The sequence below is a fragment of the Panthera pardus genome, unplaced genomic scaffold (assembly GCF_024362965.1).
Source record: "Panthera pardus isolate Hobbes unplaced genomic scaffold, ASM2436296v1 HiC_scaffold_8, whole genome shotgun sequence".
Lineage (NCBI taxonomy): Eukaryota > Metazoa > Chordata > Mammalia > Carnivora > Felidae > Panthera > Panthera pardus.
In genome coordinates this window covers 125,992,827-126,006,006 of record NW_026527013.1, presented here as the reverse complement: position 1 = coordinate 126,006,006, position 13,180 = coordinate 125,992,827, and the positions used below count along the sequence as shown (strand labels likewise).

The window sequence follows — 13,180 nt, the reverse complement described above, 5'->3', positions numbered from 1 at the left end:
ATGCACTTAATGCAAACGAAAGCAGTGAAAGAGGGAAAAAAGGAACAAAAAGACATAAGATATAGAAAACAAAAAGTAAAATGGGAGCTGTAAATGTGACTGTATCAATAATAACATTAAATGTGAATGGATTAAATAACCCAATCAAAAGGCAGAGACTTTCAAATTGGGTAAAAAAAAACAATATCAAGCTTATCCTGAGTACAGGAGATACAGATAAGATTCAAAGATATGAGTAGGTTGAAAGTAAAAAGACAGAAAAAGACACATGATGCAAACAGCAACCATAAGAAAGCTGGAGTGGCTAAACTAATATTAGAAAAATAGACTTTAAAATGAAGGCTGTTACAAGAGATAAAGAGGGACATTTTATATTAACGAAAGGATTATTCAATCAGAAAGACATAACCATTATAAATATATATGAAACAAATAAAAAAAATCCCAAATACATGAGACAAAAACTGACAGAATTGAAGGAAGGAACAATAGTTGGGAACTTCAATATTCCACTTTCAGTAATGGTTAGAACAATTAAACATAAGATCAACAGAAAATAAAAGACTTAGGCAATAATATCAACCAAACAGACCTATAAACATTTACAGAACACTCAGCCAAACAACCCCAGATACACATTCTTCTCAAGTGTACATAGAACATTCTCCAGAAGAGAACACATTCTAGGCCATAAAACAAGCTTTGATGCATTTGAAAGGACTGAAGTCAGGCTCAGTCAGTTAAGTGGCCAACTCTTGATTTCAACTTAGGTCATGGTCTCAGGGTACATGGGTTCAAGCCCTGCATTAAGAGTCTCTCTCTCTCTCCCTTTCTCTCTCCCTCCCCACTTGTGCTCATGCCCTCTGTCTCAAAATAAATAAACATCTAAAAAAAGGAAAGAAAAAACAAAAGGACTGACGTCAAGTAAAGCATGTTCTCTGACTGCAGTGGAATGGAATAAAATTAGAAGTCAACAGCAGAAAGAATTTTGGGAAATCCACAAATAAATGGAAATTAAACAACACACTTGTAAATTACCGTGGAAAGAAAGAAGAAATCACAAGGGAAACTAAAAACTCTGAGATTAATAAAAATAAAGATGCAGCATACCCAAACTTATGGGAGTAATCTAAAACAGCACTTAGAAGAAAAATTTATAGCTGTAGATGTTTATATCAGTAAGGAAGAAAGGTCTGAAATCAATAACTTAAGCTTCTACTTGCAGACACGGGCTGGTGGGGGTGGGGGGGAAGAAAATCAAACCCAAAGCAAGGAGAAGGAAAGAAATAAGAAAGATCAGAGCAGAAATGAATGAAATAGAAGATAAAACATAATGGAGCAAATTAAAAACTCAAAAGTTCTTTGAAAAGCACAACAAAAAAATGAGAAACCTTTAGGTAGACTGACGAAGGGGGAAAAAAAAAAAAGAGAGAGAAGACTTGTGATTTCCTGCCTGAACTCTAGCTGCTCACACAGACTGGGCAATGCAATCAGGGGGAAAAGCTAAACAGATGTGGATCTCACCCAGCACTGGTTTCTTATTTCCAGGGTTGACTGCTCTCCAGTTTCTGCCTGCTTTTGGTAGCTCTTAGTGCTTTCAAATAGTTGTTTGCATTTTACCCAGAGTTTATAATTGTTATTTGAGGGAAGTTTATACTGATATAAGCTGCACTGCCATTCCCAGAACTGGAGACTCCAGATACCCTCTTGAAGAGGAAAGAGGGCATCTCAAGCAAAGAGCTAGCACAGGAAAAATATTAACATGGACACGCTATGTTTAAATCATGGGCTGGATAAGTGCACAAGACCAGCCCATCATTTATAAGCCACTAGAAGAGGTCAGCAAAAGGCTCTCTACTTAATAATACAATTCTAAGCAAAACACGGAGAGTAGTGATTTTTCAAGGCCCTCTTCACTTTGAAGCCTGAACGAAATCATCTTTCTGCTTTTGTTATAGGCCTCGTGTTGGCCTCTGCCTGAGCTTGAGATCCAAACAGACATGCTAAGATTTCTCCTCTTTTCCTCTATAAATATATAATCAATTAGGAGACTAAGAAATAATGAACTTAGAGTATGAAGCCAAAGTAACGGAACCACCCAGAAGAACAGCCCCAGGGACAACCGTGGGTAGAAGGCAATAGTGGGTTCAGACGCACCTAGATAAGACAAGCTTCTGATACAATCTCTTTCCTTTTCCCACTCCCAAATTCCTAGCGTTGTATCTAAATGGCTTCAAAATGCTACGAAATGTTTGTTAACATAAAACCATCACGCATTCATTATAAAAACAGAACTGTTGTACAGAAATTACTAAAAATGGGTAAGTGCCTATAAAATTCTTAAGTTCTATATCAAACCAGTTCATAGTTTTTTTTTTTTAAGAAAAGCAAAAAAAAAAAAAAAAAAGAAGAAGAAGAAGAAGAAGGCTTACATAAAAATGCTTTGGCTTAGAAGCCGGCCAGGGTAAGCTATGATTTGTTAGATGAACTGGGCCAGAGGCCAGGTTCCTAAGGGTGCAGGAGAGATGAGGAAGTGTGAAGGCTGACCGTGGAGGGGGGAGAGTTTACATTCAAGAAAACTACCAGCACACGAAAGAAGAGAAATAGGACAGTAGCAAAGAGGAAAGTAGGACAAGTAGGGACACATTTCAGGTTTGGGGACCTGCTACCACAGATTGTTTAACCCCTCCCTTCCCACTGAGCACTGAACTGCCGTTCATTATTCGTAATTAGAAAGCATGATAGAACACGCTTGCTATTTTCTGTTTTTATGGATCATTTCCTTAAGAAACGCTTCCGCGAATGGGATCACTGGCACAGGGCAGGGGCATCTCAAAGGCTGACAAAATATGCTGCCCAAGAGCTTATGGAAGGACAGTGCCTCATCACCACCCTTCCCCAGCAATGAATGCCGACACTGGTTTTATTGGCACTTTCAACATCTTACAGCATTGCCTAAAATACTTTACTAATGTACTAAATGTGAAAGAATCTCTTGTTTAATTTGCATATCTTTGATAGCTAATAAAGCTAAAGGGGATGTAAGAATCTTATTTGGTACTCTACATTTTGCTCACTCCATACAAAAGCTTTTCATAAAGACAGAAAGGTAGTGGGAGCCCCTAAACATACACGGTATCTTGTGATTCTAAAAAAAAAAAAAAGAGAAAATACATCTCTCTCTTTTTTTTAAATGAACTGTGAAGTCTGGCCCATAATTCACCAAGATGCTCCATTTTCTGGCAGCGAAGGTGCCTGGGGGGACCCCAGCCAACAGCCCTTTGCAGAACGGGGGTGGGGCGCAAGTGTGCAGTTGTTGAAGCAGAGCCGGTGAGGGGGTGGTTGTGGCAGCCGGGCAGTGGGCCTGAGCCAGACTCCACGCGGCGAACAGGGGCAGCCTGTGCTTCATTCACAGAGGCCTCCGTTTCTGCTTCCCGGCCCCTCAAGGAAGGTAAAAAGCTGCCTGCTGGAAGGGATTTGGCCAGAAACATGACTACCGTGAGTTTAATCATGCTTAGACACTGATATGGCTCAACCCACTTAAAAAAAACAAAAAAACAAAAAAACAACTAACAGATACATGAATACAGACCATTCAAGATGGCATTCAGATTAAGCTCAGACTACATGAAGGACCAGGCAGGGGAGAAAAAATAAACCCAGGGAGCTGAAGAATCTCATTCTGATATTTTTAAATGAAGACAGAGTGCTATTTTTTAAAAGGTATTTTTAAGTAGACTTTACGTGAAGATTCTCGAAGCTATTCATGTTGACGCTGAGCCTAAATGAAGGGGTGTCTGCTGCATGTTCTCTACTGCCTCCTCGGCAGGTCCTTGGACCCCCGCGGCCCTCACACGGCTGCGAGTTCCTCCACTCTTGGATGCTCCCCTGGTACTGTCCACATCCGGAGCCCTGAACCTCTAGCCGCCTCCTCCTTCAACCCCAGCCCACATTCTGTTTCCCCTGCTGGACCAAAGGGTCCTCGGGGGAGACAAACATTATATGCTTATGTCTGTTTTACTACAAGTCATGCTGTTCAAAGACCTGAGTCTCAGCTCTCCCTCGTCTGGCCAGGGCCTGAGCCTGCGGGTCTGCTCCCACTCCTGCGATATGCAGAGATAGAAGCTTCCACAAAGTCCGCTAAAGCTAATGTCCAGATTAAAGGAGATCACGGGAGATAGGCAGTGGCTGGAAGGGAGCTCTGGAATGGAGTCCCATCCACTGGGGTCCACTCTTGGTTCTACAACACAACTGCTATGGGCCCTGGGCCAGGAGGACATTTCAGCTCCTTTGGTCTCCATGTCCTATCCGCAAAATGGCAGGGTAAGATTCCATGGTTTGAACAGTCTCCCTCAGCCCTGGCATTCTGAGATGTTATATATGCCATTCGAAGGCATTTACGAGTGCATTCGTGCATTTGAAAGAAATGCAAAGAGAACTCTACTCTCTTTGGTATGCAGTGCAACTTAGGCACAATGTTAAGTACTCAATTGTTGCACAAACTAAATTAAGTGGAAGTCCAAATCACAATAAAAAAAACAAAAAAACAAAAAAAACAAAAAACCTCCAAAAGCATGGAATGGCAGAGCTAGAACTTATGTATGTACCTGTGTGTGTATTCAGAAAACACCAGCACCGGTTATAGATCTAAGCATTTAGCATCCTTAGGTCACAGACACGCATTGATGTGACTGTTATTTACATCCTTTTTCTTTCTGAGAATTCCCGGGAAGCTACTAACTTCCAATTCCAATGTCGCCCACCCCTAGGGTTCAGCTGCAAAAGTCCCTGACCACCACATGCAAATATCAAGTTCAAGTTTTCTGCATTCAGGCTTGCTAGTGAAATGTATGCGCTTCATCTCGTATGTAAGGTACCAAAAGAGGTCCAGGGGATCATCCACAGCACCTGTAAGAAAACTAGACTCAGAGTCGGGCTGCAAAGCTGAAATTCTATGAAAAATATCCAGCAGCAGGCATGAAGACCAGCAGGCATTTTGTCCTGGTCAATCTGGCAAACAGGGAGAGGGAGGGGGTGGGAACTCCTTTTTTTAACATCCTCTAATGCCGTCAGCTCAATCTCAAGTTGGGCTTCTCCAAAAAGGAGGAGAAAGAGGTATCAGCGATGATGATGATGATCACGAAGACGACGACACCAGGGATGACATCAGTAGCAGGGACAGCATTAGCTACCATTGCTCTGGTGCTTACTCCATACAAAATCTCTTTTAACTCATATACTGTCTTGCTTAATTCTCATAAAAAAATCCCAGTGGGGAGGTATTACTGTGATCTCCACTCACGTTAAAAAAGAAACCAAGTCTGATCAATAACTTGCCCAAGAGATCTCCTAGCTGGTAAACATCAGAGCTGGATTCAACCCCAGTCTATGGACCCTCGGAACCAGGGTTCCAGGAGACACAGCACGGACTCAGTCAGCTTGTGATTAATGGCTGAGTCATGGCCTGTAGAGGCTGGGGTGGGGATAACACGGGCAATGGTCATGAGCTGGGTGGCCTGAGCCTCACACAGGCAGCTTTTCAGGCAGACTTGGATCCTGGGTTGGGTCAGCCGGTGCTCTGCCCTCTGGCCCGTCCAGTAAGAGGGTGACTCCAGCTGGAGCAAACGGCCAAGCTATTGTTTGCAACTTTGCAGGAAGCTATTTGAAAGGGTCATTGAAAAATGATCTTTAAATCAAGCTGTACCAATATTTTTATTTCCTTTCATGCAATGCCACATTGAAAGGCATTAGATGGGCCTGTTTATAGAGCCTGGGAAACAAATCTGTGTGCCTTAAGTTCAGAAAAACAAAAGCATCTCACACTTAAAGCAAAGAGAACACAGAGAACGGGATGGTGTGCATCCTTCTCAGAACAAGTCCTTGCTCTTGGCACCTGATAGATGCTTGATGACAAAGCCCATCTAAATCCAAAACATTTATCAGAGAAATGTCACATGTCCTGACATTTATGCAAATTAAATAATCTTCCCATGGTTCCAAGGTTTTTTAAGACAAAAAATTGGTAGAAAAACTTAGCTTATTAATTCTATGGCTTATAGATTTTTTTAAGTTTATTTTTAAGTTTTAAATTTATTTATTTAATCTTGAGAGAGACAGAGACAGTGTGAGCAGGGGAGGGGCAGAGAAAGAGGAAGAGAGATCCCAAGCAGGCTCTGCACTGTCAGCACAGAGCCTGATACAGGGCTTGAACACATGAAACTGTGAGATCACGGCCTGAGCTGAAACCAAGAGTCAGACGCTTAACCAACTGAGCCACCCAAGTGCCCCAATAGCTTATTTTCTAAATAAATGACAAATGACTGTCACTTGTCCAGGAAATGGCTTAATGTAGTATCTTTAGAGAAGAGAAATTGAGAGACCTTATCCTCCCCGGGGTCCCCAACCTCCACCCCAATCTACTGCACTTAAGACAGATAATGTTAGAAGAAGCAAAACCTAGAAGCCTATTGATCTGTGTGCAAGGGTCACTGGGCATGAACTCACCATCACTTCTCCCCAGAAAGTGTGTTTTAATGGTGAGTAGGGCACATGAAACATAGAGGCCCTGAAACCCACTAGGAAGTAGAGAAAATACTAGAAAACAGGGTATGAGAAAAAGAATTTCCCCTCTTCACAATGGGATCAGGGATCAACTGAGAAAATAAAACCCAAGGGTTTTAGGGTGGGAATGAACCAGAGAGATCAGTTTTATGTAAAGAAAGGGGATCCAAAGAAGGTCCTCTGCCAGGTCCAACAGCCAAACAGGGGCGAGGCTGGGAGGGGACCTCAGCTCTCCCATAAGAGAGCCTCCCCTGAGCTGGCCCTGTGTGCTGCAGAAGCCAGGAAAGCCTTGGCACTTTTATGACAGACAGGCTTTCTACCTGAAACCAGGGGAAGTAGAAGTCAGGCAAATTTGAAGCTAAAATACAAAGACCATAATGCACTATTAGGGAGAAAAAGCACTTGAAATCTTACTGGCTAGGACACTCCAAAACACTGCTGCTTCTCTTCTGCCTTTTATATTATGTTTTATATAATATGATTATTTTACCGGTCATATTGAACCTGCAAGTACCTGTGAGGGAAATGACCCCTCAATAGCTTATATCTTACAAGAGAAAGGCATTCAGGTAACGGGTTCCCATTCTTGGGACTGTGCCTGGAGGTGACTAGTTCCACCATGGCGGGATCTCAGGAGTCCAGTAATCGCAAACCCCAAAAGCAGATTGCCACCGGAAGCCCAGCGGTGAAGATAGTCGAAGAGGTTTGAGGTTTGTAGGATGTGTCTCACTGAGGCCTTTCTGGCTCTACCTATTAAATTAAATAAGACAGGGCGCCTGGGTGGCTCAGTTGGTTAAGCATCTGACTTCAGCTCAGGTCATGATCCCACAATTTGTGGGCTCGAGCCCCACGTCGGGCTCTGTGCTGACAGCTCAGAGCCTGGAGCCTGCTTCCGATTCTGTGTCCCCTTCTCTCTCTACTCCTCCCCCACTCACTCTCTCTCTCTCTCAAAAAATAAACACTCAAAAAAATAAAAATAAATAAATTAAGACTATTTTCTAAATGAAAGGAAGAAGCAGGAAAACTAAAGATAAAAACTGGGTTCTTACAAATAGAATGATGTTTAATTCTCTTTTGGTGTAAAAAGAAAAAACAGAGCTTAATTGGCCACAGAAGCAAAAGTCTGACACCTCAGAAGTTCTCTATTAAGATGGGCTAGTCGATAGCAGAGATGGTGACAGTGAATGATTCTCCCCAGGACAACTTCTTGGACTTCAGTGCGCACAACTCAATGGGTCTTGTTCGAATGCAGACTGATTCTGGGGGCGCCTGGGTGGCTCAGTGAAGTGTCTGACTCTTGATTTCAGCTCGGATCATGGTACCATAGTTGTGAGATCTAGCCCCATGTCGGGCTCCACACTGATAGCCCAGAAACTGCTTGGGATTCTCTCTCTTCTCTCTCTGCCCCTCCCCCCTGTTCACGCGCTCTCTCTCTCTTTCTCTCTCTCTCAAAAGAAATAAATAAACACTAAAAAAAAAAAAAAGAATGCAGACTGATTCCGGTGTCTGGGTAGAGACTGAGATTCTGCCTTTCTAATAAGCTTCAGACACTGCTGATCTACAGATCACACTTGGAGTAGCAAAGCTCTCCCGCTTACTAAGAACTCTTCTTGGTGGTTCTTTAACTTATCCAGGTGGATGAGAATCCATATGTCACAAGGCTCTTTGGGAACGTATCTTATTCCAGCATATGAACTGGGCCAATCTTGCTGCAGAAAATGGTACCATGGCAGGGTAATATACCATGTGTCACTCAAAATGCCACTGACTACCAAGCTCGTGTCAACTGGTTGTTTCTGGACTTTCCTCAAAATGTTTCCTACTTGGGGGCACCTGGGTGGCTCAGTCAGTTAAGCGTGCCACTTTGGCTCAGATCACGATCTCATAGTTTGTGGGCTCGAGCCCTCCGTCGGGCTCTGTGCTGACAGCTCAGAGCCCGGAGCCTGCTTCAGATTCTGTCTCCTTCTCTCTGCCCTCCTCGGCTGGCACTCTGGCTCTCTCTCTCTCAAAAATAAGTAAACTTACAATGTTTCTTTCCTACTTGTCTGGCACATAGAAAGCTCAACAGAGGCCCGTAGTATAAATGAATGAATGAACAAATGAACAAAGGAAAGAAGGAAGAAGGACACTAAGTGAACTTGGCTCCCACCCTGCCTCTGTGCATATTTGGACCATCTTGTAAATCTTTCTACTTGTCATGTATGGAGATAGGGGAACAATTCAAAACCATCATCAGCCTTGGTGAGAAACGGGAAGGAGGAGGAGATGGGGAAATAATGCGTGTAGCCAGTAACTTATGGGGATCACTGAGCCCCGGGCACAGAGTTAAGTCCTTCACATTGACGTAACTTCATCTTCTCAAAACCTCTGTGAACTGGGGATTATAAAGATTTCCACGTTATAGACTGAGAAACTGAAGCACAAGAGGGTTACTAACCCAAGACACCCCAGTGAGGAAGGAGGAGGCAGGTTCTGGGCCCAGGCTGCTTGAGCTGGACATTATATACCCCTCTTCACAGCAGCCTCAACACTTAACCCTCAGGGCAGCACTGCTACCCCCCACAGCAAGCCCTGACCCCCTTCTCTGCTATATTCCACAAGCAGTTAGCACCCCATATTGGCTTGCCCGTGCGGCTTCTCCAAACTGAATATTAACACAGCATTAAAGACCTAATCGTTGCCTGTGTTTTTATTATACTGATACACCTTAGCACATGGACTCCACATGTTTATGAGCTTTGTCGGATGGTTTCTGCAGTTTCCCTAATTGAAGAGCAAAACAAACAAACAAACAAACAAACAAAAAACTGTAGAGAATACTGAGAAGAAAAACTGTTTTTGGAGAGCGTACTTTTACAAGGTTTCAAGAACATACAAAGAATCTTCATATACTCCTTCACCCGGAAGGGCCACCCGCCTGCACTCTGCCCCATTTGCTTTATCATTTATGCTTGCTCTTTCTCCCTCTGGCTCACATATGCACACATAGATCTCCACTATTTTGTTCTGAATCATTGGAGAATAAGTTATAAACAGCACGCCCCTTGATTCCGAAATACCCCAGTGTATAATTCCTAAGAATAAGTCCATTCTCTTACACGTACTAGTCATCAACTCCGGGAAAAGTTCACGTTGATCTAATACTTTAATCTAATCTACAATCCACATCCAACATTGTCATTTGGCCCAAGGATGCCTTTTAGAGCTGGACCTCATACGTTTTAATGGCTGGATGTCTATTAAGAATTAATACAAGTAATTAAGAATTAATATGAGTCGAGTGCTTTGGCATTTAGAAAGCCCTTCCACGACACCAACTCATTTGGTTCTCGTGGTGCCTCTCTGAGGTCAGGCAGGCAGCATTATCCCTGTGATGAAAATGAGGCTGAAGGAATGTTACATTCAGAGCCAGAGCTCAGCATCCCCTCCCCTCACATCACTGCTTGGTGCTTAAACACTTTGTTTTCATGCCAACCAGCAGACTGACCGCCAATCCAAACATTTAATATTCTATAAATACAATAATATTGCTTCACTGTTTATATCTCTAACCACTTTCTTTTATGTTAACATTATAGATTCTAATTACTGCCCATAGCTACATACTGAGGAAGAGTCTGAGGTGCCCCAGGAGAGCAGCTTGGTATGAGTTGGGAGGCCCATGGGCTGGCTCTTGGCCTTGCCCAGTCTGTTTTCCAGAGCCTGCACCACCATGTGCATAGAACTTGAACTCATAACTGGCAAAGGATCCCCAGATGTGTGCTTGGCTTGATCACAGAAAGCTGAGACACTGGATATCTCTTCCAGAACACAGTGAAACCTAAGTTTCAGGTGGGGAGGGAATTTGCTAATCTTCACAAACAGCCTAGAAAGATCAAACTCATGAACTTGCCTGCCGAACAGAAGCACTGATTTCGGAAATGGAACCAAGAGGTTCAAATCTTTACTCTGCCACTTAGCTAATTTTCCTTGGGCAAGTTACCTAACTTCGCTGGGCCTCCATTCTACCATCCGTAAGCCCAGATGGCAACAGCCACAAGCAGAAATGATGTGCGGTGGCCAGCATGGAGTCTGGCCCATCGCACGGTGTTAAGAGGAACAGAAAGCCTGCATGGCGAGTCCCTGCTGTCACACAACCCTGAAGGAGCCTTGCAAGGCTGAGTTTGTAACAGGATGTGAGCAATGTGGGGAGTTTTGGTGAAAATTCTGCATGGTTCTCTGACTGTTAAGAACACAAACTAACAGAGCCACTCTGCAGTAAGTGCTGTCTCTGGTGACAGGAAGCTGAATTTTTCCTGCATGTGGCACTCTGCTCTAAGTTTGTGAACGTGGGGTAGAAAGAACAAAGTATTTACCTTTTCCAGGGCCTCTCTGTCAAGTAGTTCCTGCACAGCTAGAAGCTTGATGCTGCAAGAAAAAATGGAAACCACACTTGAGAACAAATCATTTCACGTCACCAAGCATCAGCCAAGTCCCAAGAACAAAAGTTTGACGTGTCAGCCTGCATTTCTGCTTAGTCCCATCTAAAATCAACCTCTGCTTTGAATTGAAATAACCAATTCAGAACTATTAAAAATATTTCTAAATTGTACAGCTGATTTCATCATATGATCCAGAAATTTCACTTCTGGGCACATACCCAAAAGAGTTGAAAATAGGAACTGGAACAGATACTTGCACACCCATGTTCATAGAGGCATTAGTCACAACAGCCAAAAGGTAGAAACAACTGAAATGTCCATCAATGGATGCATGGATAAACAAATATGGTATATACATGCAATAGGATTATTTCTTTTTAATGTTTATTCTATTTCTAAGAGCAAATGTGAGCAGGGGAGGGGCAGAAAGATCTGAAGTAGGCTCTGAGCTGACAGCAGTGAGCCTGATGTGGGGCTCAAACTCATGAACTTTGAGATCGTGACCTAAGCCGAAGTCAGACGCTCAACTGACTGAGTCACCCAGGTGACCCTGCATGCAATGGAATTATTATTCAGCCTTAAAAAGAAGGAAATTCTGGCCCATGCTATAACATAGCAGTTGCCCACGTTTACAATTAGTTGCCCATGTTTAGAATTAGTCTTCCCTCGATGTCCTTTTGATGATAACAAGCCAACAGCTAAATTCACTGCTTATAAACATGGACGGCTCAGCTGCTCATCTGTTTACCACACAGTGATCAAGCCCTACAGTATGTGGGTGGCCGAGGGTACCCAGAACTGGGACATGGTCCCAGCCCAGGAGGACCTCACAGCCTCTTGGAGGCCACAGTCAGACCACAGTCAGAATACAATGTGCAGGGTACCAAGTAGACAGGCCAAGATGCAGAGAGAAGCCTGGCCCTGGCAGAGAACAAGGAAGGCTTCCTGGAGGAGGGTCTGGCTAGCCTTGACCTGGGAGAAAGGCGACCCACAGAGGGACAGCAGAGGCAAAGGCACCAAGCATAGAGTAGGGGTGTGGAGTGTACACAACCCGCCCGTTTCCAGTTTAGGGGCCAGAACTGTAGCCAGCAACTCAGATGAGAGAATTCAGAAGTGGATGCAGGATTTACAGGGAAGATATCTTTCCCTCATGGCATGCTGCTTTTGACATGTCTATGGACACATGGAAGGACTCATCAGTACATGGAAGGAAGCATGAGAGCTCACTGAGATTGTTCAGGGAGTGGGCCAGCTTCCGATGGTACATGACGCTCCCTCCCCACTGAGCTCATCTGTTTATGGCCACTGGCCACTGTGTTCTCTACCTCCAGCCAACCTGCACGGGTTCTCTGGAGTAGAAATGTCCCCACTGCCCACCTGTACCAGGAGCCTCCCTCCAAGGGGGTCATGCTCATGTGAAGATTCACCTTAATTTACAGAATTCTTTTTTAAAAATTTTTTTTAACATTTATTCATTTTTGAGAGACAGAGAAATAGAGAGTGCAAGTGGGGGATGGGGCAGAGAGCGAGGGAGACACAGAACCTGAAGCAGGCTCCAGGCTCTGAGCTGTCAGCACAGAGGCCTGATGCGGGGCTCAAACCCAGGAGCTGTGAGATCATGACCTGAGCTGAAGTCAGATGCTTAACTGACTGAGCCACCCAGGCGCCCCCAGAATTCTTTACAGTATCTCCATATGACTAAACAAGCACATCCAACCAAATGAAATGGTTTACATAAAAGCAACTCCAAGAAGCACAATAAAAGTTTTAAAGCTTATAAGACACTATGACCACTGCTAACAATTTAGCAAATATAGGAGCTCAGAGGACTCTGGGCATTCCCTCTGCTCCAACCACGCTGACTCTCCTTCATCTCTTGGACATTAGTTTTGTTGTTTGTCTGGCTTGGGTCTTGCGCAAGATCTTTCCAACACTGACGCTGGCATATTGTGTCATTCCGGGCCAGATGTGAAGGCCACGTCCTCTAAGCAGCATTCTCTGGACACCGAGGTCAAGCAGTGTCCCTGATGATCACATTTTATTTTCTTCAGTGCACTTGCTGATCTCTTAAAGCATTTATTTCTTGGGGTGCTCTTGCTTGTCTCTTTCCAAGCAGCATGGAAGCTCCTGGCACCTGGGGGCTCGAGGGTTTTCTCACTACTACATTTGCAATGTCTATCACTGGCACGTGGAAAGCA

The 13,180-nt window shown here is 43.8% G+C and overlaps 1 protein-coding gene across 4 annotated transcripts in view; it reads right to left on the bottom strand.

Moving 5' to 3' along the window:
• Positions 1-13,180, bottom strand: part of EEPD1 (endonuclease/exonuclease/phosphatase family domain containing 1) — a 202,412-nt gene that overhangs the window by 32,019 nt on the left and 157,213 nt on the right. For all 4 annotated transcript variants that reach the window (XM_019418136.2, XM_019418138.2, XM_019418137.2 and 1 more), the window contains one exon: positions 10,917-10,968. In XM_019418136.2, coding sequence (XP_019273681.1) covers positions 10,917-10,968 — 52 coding nt within the window. The remainder of the gene's footprint in view (positions 1-10,916; positions 10,969-13,180) is intronic.